The sequence below is a fragment of the Acanthisitta chloris genome, unplaced genomic scaffold, assembly GCF_000695815.1.
Source record: "Acanthisitta chloris isolate BGI_N310 unplaced genomic scaffold, ASM69581v1 scaffold7448, whole genome shotgun sequence".
Lineage (NCBI taxonomy): Eukaryota > Metazoa > Chordata > Aves > Passeriformes > Acanthisittidae > Acanthisitta > Acanthisitta chloris.
In genome coordinates, this window is record NW_008686482.1 from 61,399 (window position 1) to 84,074 (window position 22,676).

The following is a 22,676-nucleotide window of genomic DNA, read 5'->3' on the forward strand; positions in this document are numbered from 1 at the left end:
ATGATAGGCCCAAATTAGCATATTTTGCAAGGCTTATTTTTTTTGTTTAGTTATTCTAGGCAACCTAGTAGGAATGAGAAGTTGTTACTTTAATATTCACATGGCTATTTAGAACCAAACACATTTGAAAAAGGACTATATATTTAAAAAATATCCTTTACACATCATCCTATTTTCTAATTATGCAATTTCTTCAAAGGGTTGTGTACCAAGCACGTGCAGATAATATGGAAATCAGTCTTTCCCTTTCCCTTCTCACCTAGTTCAACAGGTTACTGAACAGTGAAATACACTCTACAGGCACCAAGTCAAGCAGAAAAATGTTATTAGTTACAGCTTGTCCTTACTAGCAGCCAACATCTGAATATATGCAATGCTGTGATGAAAGAAACTCCTGTATTTTTTTCCAGCTAAACAAAGAATGATAAAATTACTTTAATCCCAAAATTCAACAGCTAACACTGGATTTACTTGGAATGAATTTGCTCTAAATCAAAACTGGGACAATATCTAAGTTATTAAAAGTAATGCAAGATGTGATTAGGATAATGATGAGCTCAAACACATGGGCAGAAATAGCTACAGGGTAGTTTGCTTCAGGGAACATGACTCTTGTCATTCTTCTTGAATGAGATTTTGGTCATTTGTTGGTCCTGGTTACTAAACTGTTTCTTTCAGCCTGTTAATCTCCAAGTCAGCTTGAGGCTGAGTTGAATCTTTTAAACAGAGTGGGAAGTTAGCAAATATTTTAACTACCTGAGAATTTTTTAAGCCCCAGATGTAACACCCATTGCTCTCCTGAATCTTGAATTTAGTTCAGGGCCACAAGTACAACAGAAAATTGTTTAATTCTATTTGTTTTACCCCTTACATTTGTATTTGAGCAAACATTTAACATCCCCAGAAACACTGGAATTACAGCAAATTCTTACCAATTCCACTAGTATTACCTGGTGCTTATGCTATTCATGCTTACACACCAGTTTATTTGCTAAAACCCAATAGTAAGGTCTGGTCTAGAAGCAGATCTGAGTAAAAAATCCTACCCTTCACATGCCTGGAAACTATGCCATCTTGTAGGCTGCTAATTAATTAGAGCTAGAGGCTTTTTTTCCAGTGAATAATCTTGCAAACATTTGAGTTGCATCAAATCTGATTTTAGTAATCCATAAATTAGTCTTGATTAGAGGACACAACTAATTGATTTTTTGGCTCTGTGACTCAATGCAAGAGAAATCACTTCAGGCCTAAGAAAATGAGCTTCATAGTTAGGATATTAGAGGACAGCTATTTCCAGGGCTTGCTGCAATGAATATGCAATTATTTACACGCACTGAAAGCTCTGAAAGCAGAGAAGTGAGACAACTCTACAAATTCAATATTCCAGTCTTTAAGGGTAGGCTCCTAAGAAAGAAGAGCTCAGCTGTGGTACAGCTTGTCCACACTAAATCAATTTTGCAAATTTGAACTACAGCTTGTCAGATTCCTGACATGTGGCCTCTGACAGTGGCTTCGGAGAGGCAGGACATTCAGGCACTCCTCTTCCCTAGATGTTTTCTGGTTGTCACCAAAATATCTAAGAATTTAACTAGAAATAAAACAATCTTAAAACCAAAACCATTAACAATGCTCCTGTGTTTCTCTGCATAGTTTCAAAATGGTCATTACATCCCAGCTTAGGTTTCCATTTATTTCTAGTAGTATTATTTTTTCCCCTCGACATACAACCTATTGGTCAATAAATACTTCAGTGAATAGAACTACAGTGCTCCCTGTTTATTTGCCTAAGTGCACTGTAATATCTTTTAGCTTTCTTCTTTTGGCTAATTTCATTTATTCACTCTTCAGGTAATGGGTACTCCACAGCAGAGATTGTGACTGCTTACAAGCTTGTTCCAGGTTTACACACTCAGAGGCTACTGAAAAATAAGCAATATGTAAATTATAGTTGTTGAGTTTAGTCCTCAGTAATAGGTCACACTCTGCAGGACTTCTAATTTCCCCTTCACAGCTCATCTCATGACTTGGATCCTCCACAAGTTATGAAACTTGTTTTCCTCTGATATTTAACCTCACCACCCTTTTTTGCTGTTTTGTTCTTCCCTCCCTGCATGATCCAAATGATTGACAGCCACCCAAGTTTTAACTTCTGTCTAAGTAGCTATAGATTATTAGTTCTCCCTTGAGACTTTAAGATATTTTTTGTAGAAACTGAATTTTGAGCTGGATAAGCATAGATTACAATTTGCTTTAGAAGTAAGGACAACTTTCAGTCTTTGATTCTTTCATCCAGATAGTCAGTCAGGAGCTATTTGTCTAGCTGCACCTTTCAGCTAAATCAGATTCAAACAGAAAACTAAGCACTGCTGAGGCATCCTGTGCATTTGTGAAATTCTCTTGAGATTTCAGCATCTGCTAGTGACGTATGGACTGAAAATGAGAAATAGATGTGCATTTATTTTTAACAGTTTTATTATTCGAATTTTATTGCAGTGTCTCAAATAAACCAAAGTTGGAATATATCTGTCAGATAAATGGAACTGTATAGTTCACTACCTTTTCTGACATGTGAGGATCTCTGTAGAGAACAGCACAGCCTTTCACAGGCCTTCTTTTAAGTTAGAGGATGAGAACATGCTACATATTTTTGCAATTCCCTTCACATTTTAAGTTCTGTTGCATTTCCAAGAAAAGAGAAAGTTCAGGCCAATGAAATGCAGGTTATTAAGTCTGGTAGAAAAAGGGAAGTGTGAGCTAGCAAACCTACTGGAATGAAGAGACCAACTGAAAACAAACACCCCTCTAAGCAGTAAAGGATATCATGTCACTGATGGGTGCAGCTGGGCCAGGAGAGATAGTATGGAAGAACTGTGTAATAAAATAGGTAAGTTTTGTGAGGCAGTTTAAATATTTTAAAGATAATTAGACAGGAAGAGAGAAGAAACAAGTAGAATAATGGTCAAGATATTCCTTTAGTTTTAGCTTACAGATAACATCAGCAGGACTTTCTGTTGGTGACCTTTCTTATTCCTTTGAGGGCTTCTAGATACTGTGTAAGTGGATGAACATTAGAAAGTGGCAAGGACTAAAACAAAGTATAGAAAGATAAGAAAATCATGAGGAAAAAGGACACCGGATTTTCATAACTTTCCACTGAAAGAGGTAACAAAACCATGAGGAAAAAAGACACTGGATTTTCATAACTTTCCACTGAAAGAGTCATATATTCACTCTTCACTGCAAGAAGTTGCTTGAACTCACCCCATACCCACACATTGCAAAGGTCATGGTCAGATACACTACCTATTGCTTTGGCTGATTGATTGGCAGATAGATCTGTCAAATTTACTCACAGAAAAGATACTTTAAGTAATGCTTACATAGATTTTCTACAAGAAATTCTGACTAAAACAACCAAGGATAAGTTTAAGATGTCATGGAGACCATATGGTGAACTATATCCCAGAAGAGAACAAGAGTAGGAAGAAATTAACAAGACAACAGTTTCCTATTTGAAACCTGTATGATCTAGAAGGTTCATCCTACCCCAGAGACAAACCTTGCTCTCTGTAACATTAAAAGAAAAGACTAAAACATGCAAAACTCGATTATTTACATATTCAGTCTCTTGACTGGATTGCACATTTATGCACAGAAAGTATGTCCTAGTCCACACAGTTATCCATTGTTATTTGTCCTCCTTTAGATTTCTGCTGTAGCATCTTCATGTTTAATGCCAAGAAAGCAAAAAAAGGTTAAAGGCAGTGGAAAAAAAAAGAGAATTCATCACATTCTGATGCTCAAAAAGAAGAGTTGTCCATTCCTACCAATGTATACATCCTCATCTAAGTTAATACTTAATTTCATGTATATTAAGCACAAGCAGTTTTAAAGCTTTATCAGTAGTGTGTTCTGTACATCAAAGTGGCAAATTAATTGCAGTGTGTTGCTTTGTTCTTATCTTATTTCTTTGCATAAGTCCATGTTTGCTCTCCACGTTGATATAGAACTACAGCCTTTTAAGACAAGGTGCAAACAGGCAAGATATGCTCTGGCTGTATCTACTTGATAACTACTCTGTTGGGCATCCTGTTATGAACTCTAAGGGAACACTTTAAATTCAGCTTTTATTAAAACAATGACAATCTGATTCAATAATCCTAAATCAATTTGGCTTTCACAGGTGTGAGAATAAAATCTGTCTTCAAGCTATCACATTTTATTATAATTATTGGTTAAATATCCTAACCTCTGAAACTCAGTAGCTACTGTGCTACATGAAGTGAAAATTGGCAATAATGCTGTGAGAGTCAGAGGCTGAGGGATACTGCAACCAAAGGCATCTTCCCAGGTCAAGAAGAGGTAGGAGGAGTCATATCTTCCCCTACTCCATACAGAGAATTAAATAAGTACAAAACCCCTCTAACACCTTAATATCTGATGTCAAACTCCTCCGGACTGGGCACATGGTTTTAAAGTAATGTCCTTTTCTGTGTAATGGCCCTGGCAGAAAAGCAGGAAATGGAAAAATTGTTAAGCCTACCAGGGACATTATGTCTTCAGCTCCACAATCTACATCAGAATGTTCTCTCTTTGAAATGGTTGCAGCCATGCACAATGCTGGAAAATGCCACACCTTCTTCTTTGGTGGTTATTTCCTGATTCTAGCTGGATTTCCTGATTCCTAGCCACATTACCTCACAGGGCTGCAAGTGCACTCTAGATGTGTCAGGAAAAAACTACCAGGGACATTATGTCTTCAGCTCCACAATCTACATCAGAATGTTCTCTCTTTGAAATGGTTGCAGCCATGCACAATGCTGGAAAATGCCACACCTTCTTCTTTGGTGGTTATTTCCTGATTCTAGCTGGATTTCCTGATTCCTAGCCACATTACCTCACAGGGCTGCAAGTGCACTCTAGATGTGTCAGGAAAAAACAAATATTGAAGAAAGTATTCTGGTATTTGCTTAAGGAATAAGTTTGGATCTTCATTTCTGGTAATCTGAATAGCAAGAAAACCTGACAAAATTTCTAAGTATGGTTGTTCTATACATACACAAACCGTTGGCCTGCTAGCAACACATCATAAGTGATGGCATTCCCAACACTGCCTTTGGTTTCTTTCTGTCATCAAGAAAATTTTCTGAACAAACAAGTGTTCTGGTGTTACTTCCCTGGCTGATGTGCCATGCAATGTAGATAAAGTTAGAGAAAGCTCTAACTCCACTAAATCTTGGCTTTTCACCAAATTCAATAAGTGAAGTCAATGGCAAAATGCACAAGGCACCAATAAGCTGTTCTGAGTAGGAGGAACCTTCTGCCTTAGGGATAATGTGATATTTCAGGCAATGGCTTATAATCATCCTTCCCTGAAATGAGAGGTAAAACTAAGAGTGTAAAAATCTTATTCTACACTTCCCCCTTCCATCCTCTCCATCCTGCCTTTATTGATTAAAGAAACATTTATTGTTTTTTAAATTGGTTTTTTTAAGCATTGGATTCTGGGGCTTTAAGAATCAATGCATTTGCTCCAAGTACTGGATGCAAGGTTGCTGCTGAATTTATCTGTGAAATGTACCATGATTGTTTTTTTCAATTTATGAAAGTTCTCCCTTTCCACTGCATAAATGAGTATGTTATCATTTGGCTGCCTTGAGATGTGCCTGCAATGTGGAAGAGCATAAGCAAGAGACACTCTAAGAACAAGAAGCATTTATTAAATAGGACATTTAACTGTGCAGTGAACACAACAATCTAGAAGTTTCAGAAAGTTGCAAAGAGCTTTCTCCCTCAGATCTGTGATAGATGGGCTGTGATGCTTCACCCCTAAGCTCTGTGATGGTGCCTTCTAACTCAGGCTATGAGGAAGCACCTCCAATGATTTTCAGTTCTTTATCCTTGCAAATGTGAGTTTGAGCTTCATCATCAGAGCAGATGCTTCTTTTGAGCTCTAAGTAGAATGATTCAGAATCCCCAGCCCAAGGCTTGCAGGAGTGACTAGTGATTTTAAGTATAAAGATCGAGCAGGACAAGTTCAGATGCTCTTTAAGACCCTGCACACTGAAGTTCTACCAAAGAAAGCAGCTGAAATTTGGAGTGGTTGGAAACTCTTAGTCTCTTTTATAGTACTGAAGGCAATCTGGTAGATTGTGATGTATAGAAATGATACAACAAAGAGCTGAACTGGGGATCTCCTAACTACAGGATGTGCTGAAAGCTGAATGTTTTGCTAGAAGAAAAATGCAAGAAGGCTCTTCAACAAAAAAATTGTGCCTCAGGAAGCCTCTGAGCTGCAGATCACAGGAAGACTGCAAATAGCACAGTGTCACTATGTCTGGCCCATTCTCTCTGCCTTTCCTGGGTAACTGTTCTTGGTCATCATTGGAGACAGAATGCACTAGACTGACTTTTGGTCTGGTTTAGTGCAGTTGCTCCTCTAGCAATGCAAGTAGACAAAGAAGCAACACATGTAGACAAAGGTCAGCTCTAATTCATTTTACTTACACATGGTTTGATAGTGATGGCAACACATGTCATTAAAATAGACATGAACGCATAAAGAACATTTATTTTGTATTCTGCTCATGTTTTATATGAACTTGGATCTTTCAGCCGTGTCTCAGTAATCACAAGAAATCAGAGAGCTGTTTTGTGGATGATAGAAGTGAGGAACTGAGTTGATGAATTGTCAGTGCCAAACATAACACAGCACAGAGTTGAATGAACGTTCAAAACCAGCTTGGTTACAGAGCCTACAAGCCCAAGTCACTGAAGGTAAATGGTGAAGGAAAATTGGACCCTATCCAGTGCTACTGTACTTTTCAAAATGATAGAAATCTGAGAAAAACAGAATTTAGAGACGAAACCTCAAAAATCCATTTATATGAAATGTACTCCTCTCCCTTCAACCCACTCTCTCAATTTGCATACATGTCTCTCAGTAGTTAAATCACGAGACCTAGATGGCTCTTAAACTAGACATCTTTCAGGATATGTAATGTCTCTGTTTCTGAAGGTTAGCTTCCCATTGCTCATGCACCCACAAAACACTGTAGATATGTGAAGGACACAATTTCTTTTTATAGAAGATTTATTCTGTGATCCAGAACTTATTCCTGGGGCATTAGCATGAAGGAAAAAACCCAACTGGATTGGTATCTTCTGTGAGAAAGAAACTGAAGGGACTAACCATCCAAGATCTTGATCTTGTATGATTTATATTTGTTCTTTGGCACGACTGCAGGTGCCAGCCACTCCCAACGGTGGCACCAAGAGAGCCAAAGAGATGACATTTTCCCATCTTTTCATGCCAGCAACCTTTGTGGCAACCAGCATGAACCACGTGTGCACTGCATCCACTACACACTGAGAAGCACAGTGACAGACTGAGTCATACTAAACACCCTGTGAAGCACCTGACAGGACTGATACTCTGCACCACACCCTGGTGCAGAGCCCCATCTGCAAAGAACAATCAAGCTCTCCATTTGCAGAAATGCCACCCATACACAGAAACAATATCAGACTAAAGGTCTGATATGAAAGCTCTGAGAAACCAATTTGAAATCTCTTGCTGCTCTGGAGTGTGGAAGGCAACACACTGCCTATATATTCCTTTCCACAGAGATCTTTTCAAAATGACATCCTGATAATTCAATAAAGGTAAATGAGACAACAATTCTATGCTCCAGAATCTGATCTTTCAGGATCTTTGCTTTCACCATTTCCACTACACAATCAAAAGACATGTTTACAAACATGTGAAACTGCTAATAGTTCAGCTATAAACCCGAGATAGAGGTGTTCCTAGGAAATTGCATCCAGAGGGAAATAACAGGCAATAGTCAGTTTTATATGATTAAATAACTATTTTCAATAATGTGGAGGTAAGTGTATATAGTCTTTGCTCAAGTAAAGCATTAGGGGAGGTATTTTTTCCTAAAGGTACAACATGAAACTGAAATTGCAAAGCTGGTGCAGCTTGTGCTTACTCAAGACAAGCAAGGGCTTGATAAACCAAATTTGCTCAAGCATTTCATCTGCATGTTTAATGTTTTCACAGGTAGGCCACTTAATGCAAAGTACCTCCCAAGTTTTTGGAGGAAATGTAACTGCTGACACAGATTCTGTCCCCTAGCATCTGCTATTACATCAGGGGTAGGACTATCTCCAGCATCAAGAAAGGCTTCTGATAATCAACTCTCAGTGTAAGAGTGGGGGTGGAACATAAGGCACTGCAACAGAATTTATTCAAAGTGTGGGGAACTGACTTCAAAGTTTCATCCAATCTGCTTCAGAAAGATAGGCTACATGTGGGACTGTATGTATTTACATAGACTATTGTATAATTTAGAAGCATACTTCAGTCCTCCTCATCTCCCATTAGTCACTTCAATTCTGTACAGTAGTTTGAAGATGTGGAGTGCTCTGGAAGTGCTAAGTATTTGACTGATCACCTGTTAACCAGAAACTGAGTCTGTTACAGAGAATGAAATACTCTTTTCATTATCCTGAGAAATAGAAAACCTTCTCAACCAAGAAGACAGGGCTGGCATGTTCAACTCAAGGTCATTACAAGAGTTGCAACTCTATTTTCACTTTGACAGAGACAGAACCAAAAGCACAGTCAGTGAACCAAGGTCTGACACAACCAAAGTACAGATTACCCAGCACTTTATCATTCTGGTTATTGCTATTTACCTACTTAGTTAATTTTCCCTTACCTGAAAGTCAGAAGGCCAAGTGCCTCTAGAGGGTTAGAAAACCTCCAACTGCTCAACACAGCATACATTTCTGACAGAGTGGTTCGATCCCAGCTGGGTGCACTGCCCAGCACCAGAGGAATGGAGCAATTTTGATTATTGCAGTGGTAACGATAAAACCATAAGATTCTTCTCTGTTGCTCTGAGAGTCTGAAAAAGAAGATTAGAAATTCAGTTTGAAATTAAAACCACCTGGAGCTTTGTGTAGCAACAAACTTTATTGTACAGAGGGGCCAAGTCACACAGTACACTGCTTTTCGGCTAAGGATGTGTTTTCCTTGGGGTAGGATATCATTTTCCGCAGCCCAGCTTTTATAAGGAAAGTGATACTTATACTCTGGATCTGTCAGCCTTAGGTCATATAAAAATGAAGTGTCAAAAGACACACATACATGATTATTTCACTTCCCAAGCACTCTCAAGTTCTCTTCTCCACTGTCTCTGCTGGTGTTGTTTGGTTGTTTTTGCTATTTTGGGCTTTTTTTAAAGAAAGAAAATACACTTAATAATTTACTTAGGACCAGATATTTATCACCAGATAAAGTATTACCACACCCATCTGGCTCCACATCACCTCTAACTAAGTACTGTAACAACTACACACACAACACTGTTAGTCATAGCTTTTCTTCCTGCCCTTGCTTTGCACATTTACTGCAGGTGTGTCCATTTGTAATGTATTTGCATTTCAAACACAGTTTAGGCACATCCACAAAAACCTGAGACAAAAACAGAGTGTGATTATCCCCAGTGCTGAAATGAGTTTGGGAATGGGAAGAGAATAACTTCTGTGTCAGTTTGAGAAGTCTAGCATGTCATGCTTTCCTGTACTCACAGAAAAGGATGCAATATACCAAATTCCTCATGGAGATATTAGATATCTAAATGACATACTCATAAAGTGGTCAGTCATCAACACCATATTTCACCACAGTGAGAAATGCCTCTGAATAATTTCTGCTTTATGTCCTCTGATTTGTCAGCAATTCAGATGTCTTTGCCTTGTCCATATTAAACCCCAGGATCTGACACATCAGAAAACAGAAAAATAGATTTCCCTTGAGAGACAAGCTCAGACAATCTCCTTAATTTGATATCAGACCTTTCAAAAGCAAGTTCTGAGACAGCAAACTCATCTCCAGCTCATACAAGTCATTACTGAAATTAAGAACAACATTGGTTTCTTGGTCATATTTGACCAGATTTGTGATCCATTTATTTAACAACATAATTGGGACTTTAAATAAACCTAGGTATTTCAGAACAAAGTGTGAGAAACCTTGTAGAAAGCATGAAGTAAATAGTTTGTTTCCAGTCAAGCATTTCATTATCCAGATGTGTAAACAGGGCTGAAAATCCAAGTGTTTACATTCTTTCCAAGGTTATCTTCATTGTATTTGCAATGTTTTGGGAATTCTTAGCCCAAAAAAAAAAAAAATCTTAGTCCCACTCTAACTGTCAAGGCTGTGTCTTTCACGACTCATAGAAATGAGTTCCTTTGGCTCTCTCTGCACTAGGGAAGTTTTCTCCTTTGGAATTTTGAATTGCCAAGCATTTAGAAACAGAGAGCAGAGACACAAAGATGGGCAAGTTTTTATGGCCACAAGAGTGAATGCTAATTTCTTTTCTTTAGGAGAATAAGCTCATAAATGTATGCAGAGGATGAACCTAACTGTGATACAAATTCTGTCATGACTTTCAGGAGAAGTATTATTTTGGTAATCACTTCAAGAAACAGCTTCAGAATTCCCAGCATGTCTACTGTGACAATAGACAGATGCCTTTGTGATTGTGTGAAGGAGTCACACACAGAAAATGAGATAAAAGTAGGCCTAAGACTTCACTGCCTGTCTGGTTATCTTCTGCATTTGGATGGTATTCTGCAGGACAGTTCAGCTAAAGGATCCCTTTTCCTATGTTGACTTTCAGCTTTCAAACAGCATCTTCCAAACTAGATAATCTGTTGTTCAGATTAAAGCAGTTAAAGCTTCTACTGAGCTTGCAAAGGGAGATAAGAAATCAATCCTTGTATCATGTTTTCTAAATAACAGATTTCTCCCTTTGACTTTACTCCAGAGGCAATGCCAGTTTCTCTTTCCACGCTTTGAAGATCAGAGATGAAGTTAATGGTTGGGGAGAGTAGGGTTTGTATTTTAGGTTCTGATTTTAAGTTTCTCAGTTGCAACAAAAGTTTGTATATACATGTAATAATATATTTAAGATAGATGGTAAAAATAATTTGCATACATAGAGCATCTGAAGATTGTTATGCTAATAAGGACATTTCTTTGGCTGAATAGGGGTAAGATGCTAATAAACCTTCTTTATTGATGAAATGCAGTTTAGGGTTTTTAGACAAAGCTGTACCTAAATTTCACTCCATATAAAAGCTATATGAAATATAGCTATATGAAATATAGCTATTTTGTTCAACATAAATAAAACCAAAATATCTGAAAATGTAAATAATTCAGTGGGTTTCGGTTTAAAGTTTTCATCAATCCCTTTAGCTAAATGAAGAAAACAGCTTCTCTGCAAGCTTTCTTTGCTGGTCTTAATGTTACTTTTTGGGGTGAGGGAAATGGCAAAAATGAGTTTAAATGCTTCTGAGCTGTTTTTGTTGTTCATGTTCAGTACCAAAGCAGAACAAGACAAACCCAGGAAAGAGCAGCAAAGCTAGAAAACGCAAATTTCTGTCTCCAGGCACTGATTTGCACTTGGAAGTTTCTCTGCCATGGACAGACTAGAAAAGCATGCAGCATCACTGCACTTTTTTAGACCTCTTCCACTATTCACCCAACTGGAATTAGCCTTTCTAATTACAATTCAGAGCAACAGCACTCTAGTGACCACTGGCAGGTAAACTAGATTCTTACCAGGTAAGTAGCAAAAAGGAAAAGGGAAGCTGAAAGAGAAGTAAGGTAGAAGAAAAATGATGAACGAAGGAGATAAAGATGGCAGAAACAAGACTGTCATCTTCCTGGCTCCAAACCAGTCTCTGCCCTTACCCTGAGACCCCACTGTGCACAAACAGGCTGTCTCAGGTTTGAAGAACAGCCTTTATCTCAGATGGTTAGTTGTCTGGGGTGTGAATTTCAAACACAGTAATCCTAAAAGGAATCACAGACTCACATCTGAAATGTTTTCAGAAGTCAGCCAAAGCAGCTGGCAGTAACATCCTCTCAGGGGCCTTGTCTTGCCTGGTTTGGTGATGATGCCCAAGATCACATGGTGTAGGGCTGTCAGGAGCACAAGGGCCACGTGGTGAAGTTCACTGCCTTCAGTGCCATTGCTCTCTTCATTAATCAGCATCTAAGAGATGATGGCCATGGGGACCAGTGATCTGAGCCATCTACCAGAGACACAGGACTTGGAGCCAGCTACTGGGGAAAACAACATCCATGTAACAGGAAGAAGTCCAAGCACCAGCAAATAAATAAGGATGGCTGTGAACCTGGGAGGACTGTATGTCTGGGTGTCAGCAGATGGTGAGAGCAGGGAGATGTGGGGCCAGCTACTGGATAGACTAAGCACAACTACTGGAGCAATCAATATCTTGACACTATATATAGACACATACATGTGTGTGCACATATTCCACCAGCAGATTTTGCTCCTGATCAGGCAGAGAAGAGCCACAGCATCAGGCTGGCTGTGCTGTCCATTTGTGGCAGTGCTGCCTGTTGGGGTGTGTGGTGGTACGGAATTGCTTTTCCTTTCTGTTGATATCCCTATCAGGAATAATATTGTTGGTATTTATACCATGTTCACCTCTCTAATGGCTCAGTGTGGGGCCACAAAGCCACAGCAGCCTTGTGTTCAAAACACCACTGGATTCAACAGCCTCTAACAAAGACAACCATGCAGCTGTCTGTTTTTAACCACTGTTTCTTCCTTTTCTACCATATATTTAAGCACATTTTCTGTCCATTCACATATTCCCTGTGCTTTCAGTAGAATGAACAGAAGGATCATGACAGCCTGAGAAAGGTATCTCATGTCTTTTGACCACAGACATCCATTTGTTTCAAAATCATATTTGAGGCTTATAAGTCTGAAAGGATCATCATGCAGTCACGTTGCCATGAGAAAGCTACCTAGATTCCTCTCCTTTTCTTGACATATGGAAAAAAGGAAGGAAGAGATCTGCAGATATCATGGCAAATAATGTGCTTGCATACCAATATGTTCCAATTTTTTAAAATTAAATCTTTCATGAATGAGGAAGATAAAAAGAATTCTTCTGATATGGAAACAACAATTGCAGGCTGACAGATTCCTCTGGATCACTTAGTACTAAAAGACGGAATTGCTTCATTCAAAGCCCTTCACCTTGACTCATTTGGGAGACCAGCTTTGCCTCTAAGATAGGATAACAGAAAACAGCCAACTATGGAAAAACACAAGACTAGCATTCTCTTTCCTCCAAGAACCTGTTATTGCAGTTATCAAAGTCTTAACTCCAAAATGAAGAATTTCAGTGTCTCTTCCCTTCATATTCCCACAAAGCCCAAAGTGGTTCTATCAGGGATGTTACAGACTATGCCCTTGCCTAGTCTTTGCAATAGCTATTGATGATCCTGTTATCCATGACTCTGTGTATAGCCTTCATGACTGGTGATGATGTCTGCCTTCACAGCTTTGTCACAGCAGATTTTGAAAGCTCTTTGCCCTGTCATCAATGAAGATACGGAATAAAACTGGTCCCAACCTTGAGCACTGAAAGTCTCTGCTATTGATTCCTCCATCCTGAAAATCCTGTTTTAAACATCCAGTATTTGTATTTAACCAGTTTTCTTCTAAACCCATGGCAAAATTATTTCTTTTGCAATCTGATGAAGAACCTCAGCAAAGTTTTCTTAGCATCCAAATGCTTCATTTCCACCAAATCCCCAATACCCACACACTCACTGACAACCTCCGAGGACAGCAACACTTTAGTGAGGTTTCTCTTCACAGAAGCCACTGGCTCTTTCCTGACAAATTACTTGCTATTTAGCTACTTGCTTAATGATCTTACTACTTCTTACTGAAACCACCATTTCACCATGGTAATAGAGGTCACATGTATCAGTCTGAAGTTCCCCAAATCACTTCTAGAGCATATTTTGCAGGTGGCAATGTTGCTGGCATCTTACCAGTGCCACTCACTGTGGCTACTCACACCAAAATACTCATGTCCCATTCACATTTTAAAATAAATTACAAAATACCCATAGCACAGATCCCACAGTTAATGAAAATAACTTTGCATTTTGTACTATCTTTTTAAAAGTTGAGGCAAACTTCAAATACAACTGCAAATTTGTGTCTTGAGGGTTTTTTTCAAAAATAGATTGATGTAAAAACCCCAAACCACCAACACAGAAGTCAGCACAGAACAGTCTTCTTAATAGATACATCATATCACACTGAGTGGGCTGAATTGACTTGGAGATATTTAGCTGTTGTACTACTAATACACCTTTTGACCTTTGATGGAGTATTAATTCACACAATTAACTCTCATTAGTATAATGGCTCTGTGTAAGCACCTGTGTTCCAAATTCCACTCTGATTATATCCAGAATTATTTTATGCACTATATAATCCTAATTGGTAGTGTAAAACACATAGAGCTGAGCATACTAATCTGCCTCAGTATCCAGTGTGTTTTGTTTCACTTTGTCTTTATCCACCTTCTCTGAAAGCTAAACTCTCTATACTTCTTCCCTTGGTTATAACTTGAAACAGATTTTTCAAATACCATTTAACTACTCTGAGTGTATAGTAACTAGAAGTGGCTGATTTCCATAGAATCCAAAGGTGTTGCTGCTAATACTGATATAGGCTTAGTGCATCACCTGAAAATCTTATGTTCTGAATCAAAAATTAGTTTCTTGCTTCAAAAACATGAAAACATATAGTAATAGAAAGGGAAAACCAATCTTTTTTTAAACTGGCAAAACACACTGCCACCTCCAGGGGCTTATTAGGCTTTGCAGTGATCTATTGTCTCATTTACAGGTATTACTTCTCAAATCAGTCAAGATAGGCTCCTTCACAGGAAAATTTTGGTTTTAAAGGATTGGATACATTTAATTGTGATGGATAGGAGAATTACAGCAAGCCAAGAATCAGCAGGGCCAGCTGGGTCCAACTTACAGCAAGAGAGAATGTATCTGTGAAAGTCTTGCAATATGCTTCAGGCACTCGTGGGTTGGCTCTGCAAGATCACCTCTTCTTTCTTCGGGTTCAAGTTTAATGAACTCCAAATTACTTTCTGGAAAGTCAATCTTTATTTAAAAAAGGAAGAGTAAGGAGAAAGGAGAAAGACAAAAAGCTTTTAGCAATATGTATTCTCAGATTCAACTGTCAATATATGTTCTCTTGGATTTGTACAGAGAGTATACAAAATATGACAAAAAGAGGAGGGGATAATTATCTGAAGATGCTCCCTGTAAGCAATATGTTACTTAAATGTTTTGGTGATAAACTGAGTCCACAGAAATCAGGGGGAGCTAACTTTCCTGGGAGAATTTAATCCACTGTATTTCAATGTTATTAGAACTGCATGAACCCAAAGCTGAAGCATTTTTATCTTTTTTTCCTCTGTTTCTGGTTTGAAATGAAATGGTTCTTAAATGGAAAACTTTCATTAATGTAGGTTTGGTTTGGTTTTTAAAAGGTAAGGATAATTTTGGTGTGCGGATTGTCACAGTGAGAGAAGAAAATCAAATTCCTGATTTCACTCCTGATTGTTCAATTCCATATACATATATGAAATGCATACAGCAGCATTCAAAGGTTGGCTAAAGCCTTGAGCAACCTGGTCTAGTTGGAGGTGTCCCTGCCCAGGGCAGGGGGTTGAGAATAGATGATCTCTAAGGTTCATTCTAACCCCTTAACATTCTATGATATTTATTGTACAGCATCTACCAATTTTTCATACTTTACATTTAGCCACAGCTGTCAGAAATTTAGGATGCTTTTTAAGATACAGAGAAAGTAAGCATTCAACCAAAATTACAATGCTTGAGGTGCTTGATAATCTGAGTACAGACTTCTCTGAATATTCAGGTTGGTCCTCAAAATTTGCATCCTGCTTTGGTTTATTAATGCACACCCTAATCTTATGTACAATCTTATTTATATCTAATCCTATCTATATCTACTTTTTAATATATGTGTTTGATATGCATCACTTTTCTAAAGGTTAACAAAGTTATTCCCTACAAACCAGTCACATCAGAACACTAGATGATTCTAAGGTCTTCCAACCCAAGCCATTCATTCTATGAAATTTTATCTTTATGACATTTCCAGCATGTTCACAAAGAGTGATACTGTCACATGTATAGGGATAACTGAAAGCAAGGGGAAGAAAATGAGAGATCCTGTTCCATTTCTTTAAGTAGAGAGATATTATAAATTAATAGCCATTTACTGTCTCAACTTCCCTTTATTATTAATAGTGGGAGCTATTTTAAGGCATGGTCTTTGACTGAACTACTCAGACTAGAATATCCCCATTTGCTTCTGTGTTAAAACTAAGCTTTTTTTTATCAGCTTCATTTAGCTATATTATCTGCTTTTACATGTAATGTACTAATAGTGATCTAACATTTTAATACAGAAAACAATTGGCTTTGTCCTTGAAGTATCCAATTGCTAATTTAAGCTGGAAAAGTGACAAAACTACCATGCAAACCTAACGTATTTTCAATGCTGGGAGCACCACTCTCACCAGAATGAGTAGGTGCTTTGACCAGGGAAGTGATTGTCCCCCTGAACTGGGCACTGGTGAGGCACCTTTAACCCTGTGTCCAGTTCTGGGCTCCTCACTGCAACAGAGACATTAAGATTTTGGATTGTGCCCAGAGAGGGGCAAATGAGCTAGGGAAGGGTCTAGAGAGTAAGTACTATGAGGAGCAGCTGAGGGAGCTGAGGGTGTTTAGCCTGGAGAAAAGCAGGGTCAGGAGAGACCTCATCACTCTCTACAACTCCCTGACAGGAGGTTGTGGCCAGGTGGGACTCAGCCTCTTCTCCCAGGCAGCTAGTGACAGTACAAGAGGAAATGGCCTCAAGCTGTGCCAGGAGAGGTTCAGGTTGGACACCGGGAAGAATTTCTTCACAGAAAGGGCTGTCAGGCATTGGAATGGGCTGCTCAGGGAGGTGGGGAACCATCCCTAGAGGTCTTCAAGAAACAACTGGATGTGGCAGTTGACAAGGTGGCAATTGGTCGAAGGTTGGACTTGCTCTTGGAAATCTTCTACAGCCTTAATGATTCTGTGATTCCATGCTCAGCATGTAGTCATCCAGGGAGAGCTACACTGATGCCTATTGACAACTGCTTGTAGCCACTTCCCTTACAAATCCTTTCTGCTAGTCAGTATAATTGTAAGCTGTATGTTACAACTATAATGGCATGCAATTCAACAGCACTCACAACAAAAGCTCAGACTTGGCAAGGCAGCAATAAGTCAGGTACCAAGTCATTAATTTATGTCAAATGTAATTTGGGAAGCAAAGTTCTAACAACAAAAATCACCCTACAAAAACCTTCTCTTGCCCTCAGATGTGGTATTTGATATGGAAAGTATCAAACATATTTGCCACTGTGCAGAATTACAGGCTGTCATCCATTAACCTTAACATGCTTTGAGTGACTCTAATGGAAATATGATTTTTAATTTGTATGGTCTTGAGCTGTGGGAACATCCCTTTTTCTTGCACTTTGTTAGATAACGACCCTTTGCTTTGCTTTCTGGCTTTGTTACCTGCAATGTGACTGAGGTTGGTGTATCAGTACAGCAGATGCCTGGGGTGATCATTGTTGTTGTGAGTGTGCTGTAGAGAGTCATGCTGAGCAGCACAGATCCATGAATGAGCCTCCTACAATAAACACAGAGAGAAATACTGTAAGAGATAAGATGAACAGATTTTATTGAAATTACATCTAAGAACATGCAGCTGGAGAGCTTAAAGGACAACAAACCCTTTGTCTTTATGTGCCTAGCACCAATCTGGCCTCAATCAGTAGAGGTTGCACACTACTGGCCTCACTGCTATAGCAGCATCTGTGCATTTGCAGGTTCATGACACAAATGGCATTGCCAAGACATTCTAAGTCAGCTCTGCACTTTACCACTGACTTCCCTTGTGACAGGGGTTGCCCTTCAAGCTAGGTGTAAAACAAGGAAAATACTATACTTGTATCTCAAGATTTAATTTTGATGACAAGTATGCTAGAGACTGTGAAGTGTCAAGACACTGTAAAAGGTGGAGGGCAGGATCCATTTATGCCACAAAAAGAAGAAACTAATGGTAATCTACTGCAACCATGAAGAATCCTTGCTGATTTGATGTGTAGGTGGCAGTGAAGAGGGAGTATATCAGAGCTCCAAAGAGCTGAAAGAAGTTTCAGTGGGATAGTTCGTACCACATGAGCTACATATGAGTTTTGGACAGATGAAAGATTATGGTCTGAAGTACCACTCCGAGCACTACATGTGAAGTCTTATCAGCAAACCAGGCAGGCATGTGGCCTGCAGATAAGAAAACCAGCATGAGCTCACAGGGCAACACAAATCAGTCTAGAGAACTTGAATAAAATCAGAAATAACCAATCAACTCAAACGAGGAATGCAGTACCTGAATAAAGATACAGCACACTGGACTTACCCTTTAATTTGTCTGTATCGTAATCATTAGTGAGGTCAGAAATTTGATTATCTTCTTTTACTGACCAATACTTTCTAAATGCCATTTTCAAACACTGCTCAGTCAAAACAACTGAGAGAATTCGCTAGATACTCTTCTGCCCATTGCAGCAGGAAGAGCCAGACAGGCTAAGGAGATCTGAATGCACAGCTTTTACCTGAGAGGAGGATGTTAGAGATACAAGAGAACCCAGATGGACTTCTTGACCCCAGCATGAGTTTGAAACGTTCCTGTAAGTACCTTCTGAGGTGCAAACTGAAATAAATTGCTGAGAGTCATATGAAGATTTAAGAAACTCCACATAGTCACTGTTACAGTCAACATCAATTAGTACAAACCTAATTCGGGAGTAATTTTTCTTTTCCCCTTCTCAAGCTGTTCACGTTGTTAGTGCAAGCATTTTGTTTGATTGTGAGAACACAGCTCAGGAGGATTAAAGACAAGAATTTCCTGAAGTTTCTTTTGCAGCTGTAGGTGCATTTGCAGGGGAATGGAGAAATGAGCTGTAATGTGCACAAGACAACACTTGGGGGAAAGCAGTCGAGTGATACTACAAAGTCTTTCTCATTTAGGTCACAGATGTGAATGTGGAAGTGATCAATGGTGATTCAAAGCTGTTTTCCTGTGATGTGTACTCGGGAAGACCTTTAATAAATGAGTCGCATTCTTCAGCCACTCCTTTGTTGATGGGGATTTACATCATAATTTGAGCTAATTGGCACTTTTGTTAGAAAGGAGAGGAATAGTTGAGAACTGAATGAACATGAAGACTAAATTAGCCTTTTGAGTCCTCATTACTGCTAATCACTTTCATATTGTGTTCTAAAACTGTAGGGGGCTTTAAAAAAGAAGCCATAGAGTGGATTTTTTTCCTGGGAAACCTGTGTAGAAGTAGTACAGTCCTCAAAGGCACTGTAGATGTGTTTATTTGAGACATTTCCTGAGCTCATTATTTCAACTCATTTACATCGGTACAGATGCAGCTAAAGACTGTCCAGGCAGATAAGGAAGGATGGGCAGATGGGCAAGTCAATGGAACAGCAGCAGGGGCCACGTGGTGGAATGAAAGAATAAAAAGATGGATCACTATTTTTAGAAAAAGAAGCAGGAGAGTGTGAGGGTTCCATTCAGAGAAGGAAGGAATTAGCATCATGAGCATGGTAACCATAATCTTCACTGAATGGACAGATTCCTCTGCTACCCTGTCCTGCTGATGAGCTCAGGCAGGTCACTCCCTGCTCTGCCTACCAGTTTTCCCACCTGCAAGGTGAGGGCAGTGACACTGACCTTTTAAAGACCATGCAATGATCACAGCTATAGACAATGGCTTTCATGTAACCCCTGGCATAGGTTGCCCAGGGAGGCTGTGGCTGCCCCAACCCTGGCAGGTTGGATCAAGCCTTGAGCAACCTGCTCTGGTGGGAGGTGTCCCTGCCCAGGGCAGGGGGTTGGGACTACATGATCCCTAAGGTCCATTCCAACCCCTTAACATACTATGATACCTTCAGCATCAAGCACATCAGAAGGTGAATAAACAAGTGCTGCCCTGCACATAGCATTTAATTATTGATATGCTCATGCATAACCAGCACAGACAGGAAGCCCTGGAATTACACAGATTCTTAGCTCCTGTTTATTACCAGAGATAAAACAGTTACAGAAAAGGACACTGCTGGTCACAGGCAGCTCGACTTATCCCAACCTAATACCATCAACCTCCTGCCCTGAAGTCACAGACTTCCCTCCCACACCCAGCAAGGGGAAAGTTTTGTTGCTTGCTCTGTCTGCTTTGCAAACACCAACTCAACATAAACTGTGGTGTTCAAGTCAGTGAAGTCAGTGCAATGGGCACTGTGGGGGACATTGTGACTCCCAAATTGCCCCAAATGATGGATTTCTGGTTTGTTAATTAGCTCTGGATCACTAAACTATTCAGCCCAAGAGACAAACACAGTTTCTGATGCGAGGGAATGGAAAGTTGGCACATAGGCTTACAAATGCTTTTTGAACTGCCTCTCACATCTAATAAGACCTCTTGATACAGAAGCACCATCAAGGGCTCTATTGGCTTTGATTTAGGGACACTGTCTAAAGGCAACTACCTGATAAGGCTAAGAAATGCAGACCTGGAGGCTCAGCCACTGGACAAGTTGGCAGCTACACTCGTTATTACCATGTTCATTCCCAAACATTAGTCTTCCTGTTTAGGCTGGATATACCAGGAAAATTAGGACAAAATACTGTGTAAAAATAACATAATTATCCCCAAATCTGACATTACTACATTCAAAACTAAGGTTAAATATAAAGGAAATCCAAAGCTGCTAAAATATAACCACCCAATATATCTTATGACCTAAGCAGTCTTAATTCTGCATTGGAATGATGCTATGAAGTAGCTACTTTTTTATAATTACAAATTCAAAATAGAGACATAATTTTCAACTCCAAAGTAACGCTAACTGTCCTAAGGACCACATATTCCATCCCCACATCCCCTTAAATAACTTCCTTAAACTTGAGGTGTCAAATACATCAAATAATACAAAATAATCAGCTTATTCCAGACTTTTAAAGCAAATTTTCAGTTATGTTCCTGATTACTTCCTCAATTTCACCCCCAAAAGATAAAGTTATAAAAGAAGTTTACAAGCAATAATTTTAAAACAACAACAAACAACTACATATAGGCAACCGTTGGGGAATATTTGCAGGGAGTCAGTTTGGTAAAGAGGGAAACAGTTTGTACACAAACATGCAAAGTTGATAAGGAGTAATCCTAACACATTTGATAATGAGTAAAGAGGCTGCCCTGAATATCCAGCCACAGTATAAATCTGCACACTGCAAGGGAACTTTCAGAATAGGGATAATAAATAACAATATAATAATATAAATAATAATAAAAGGAATGCAAAGTAAGCAAATCTGAACTTTACTAAACATCTGTTCACTGACAAGTCTTTAACAACAACAAACCTAAACAAGGCCAAATTATCAAGAGCATTCTCAGCTATTGTGTGGTTTCCAAATGGGTTAGGTATGAGGTAGAGATTGCAAGAAGAAATAGTAAGTAATATGCTTTAAATAAAGAGCTATCATTTGCCTCCTTACCTATATATATATGTATTTCTCATACAGTCTGCTTAGTACTTTTTTTTAGAGGAGAACTGCAGTGTTAAAGTTACTCAGAAAATAACTACAGCCCTTTGATCTAGCAAGTGACTTTGACATGGTGTGGCCCAAAAGCATAAGAAACTTGACACTTCTTGAAGCAGATGTCAGGGATTTGTATACTTTGTATGTTAAAATAAGTTCAGGTTTTCTTAATTTTCACACCAAACAGAAAGAATTAAAATGCAAAGGAGAGAAGTGACCATACAATGGTAATCATTTTGGAAGAGAAAATAGATCTAAAATTTACAGAGAGGAATAATTTCAGAGTATTTTAAAATAAAGTGTACTTTTGTCCTGTCACTAAAAGATCAAGATTTCTAAGTAATATCTGGGAATAACCCAAAACTGATAATTTTTATTCCTCCTCTCTTTATCATAAATCACAACCAGCCTGAATGGAGTTCCTGTGTCTTTAATCAGAAGACATAATGGGACAGAAATGAGGAACTGAAATGAAAGTAATTTAAATTAAATGAAAATTAAAATCTAGGAATTAAAGTGTTTAACACATTTTTTCCAATGTTTAGCAAAACAACGTATTTTGTTCTTTTAACAAGCATCTGAATAAAGAAAGAGAGGCCACACACTGTCCTTATCTTCACTGACCCTGAGAAGTGACCAACTGGGACAAGGATTTGAAGAAGGATGTTGGATGACCCAGGCAAATACCTCAGGGCCGTTGGCTTCTCTAAAGAGCTTATTTCTGTCCTTTCCCCTAGAAATTAAATCCTAGACATGAGAATGTTAAGACTTTTTTAGAACTCAAATTCACTGCTAAGAAAAGTTTTCTTTTGAGAAAGTGCTATTTTCCAAGCTACATATGTTTTGTCAAAGATTTTCTGGTCAGATTTCTTTAATCTCTTTATATACATTTACAGAGTTTGTTATTTAGAGACCCTAAGACCATAATCTTTGCAATAATACAAGGTACTCTTGACATATTAGCATGACGCTACAGGTACAAATCTTTTCTTGGTACATACTTTCAAGTTCAGAAGAACTCTATTCAAGTAAGTCTTGAAGTTTAGCTGC

At 38.7% G+C, this 22,676-nt stretch overlaps 1 protein-coding gene across 1 annotated transcript in view; it reads right to left on the reverse strand.

Moving 5' to 3' along the window:
* The window catches only part of PIK3C2G (phosphatidylinositol-4-phosphate 3-kinase, catalytic subunit type 2 gamma), a gene marked incomplete at its 3' end in the record, with an annotated part of 130,520 nt that overhangs the window by 56,884 nt on the left and 50,960 nt on the right, over window positions 1–22,676 (reverse strand). The window contains 3 exon segments of the mRNA XM_009080150.1: window positions 8,727–8,915; window positions 14,910–15,040; window positions 17,525–17,639. Coding sequence (XP_009078398.1) covers window positions 8,727–8,915; window positions 14,910–15,040; window positions 17,525–17,639 — 435 coding nt within the window.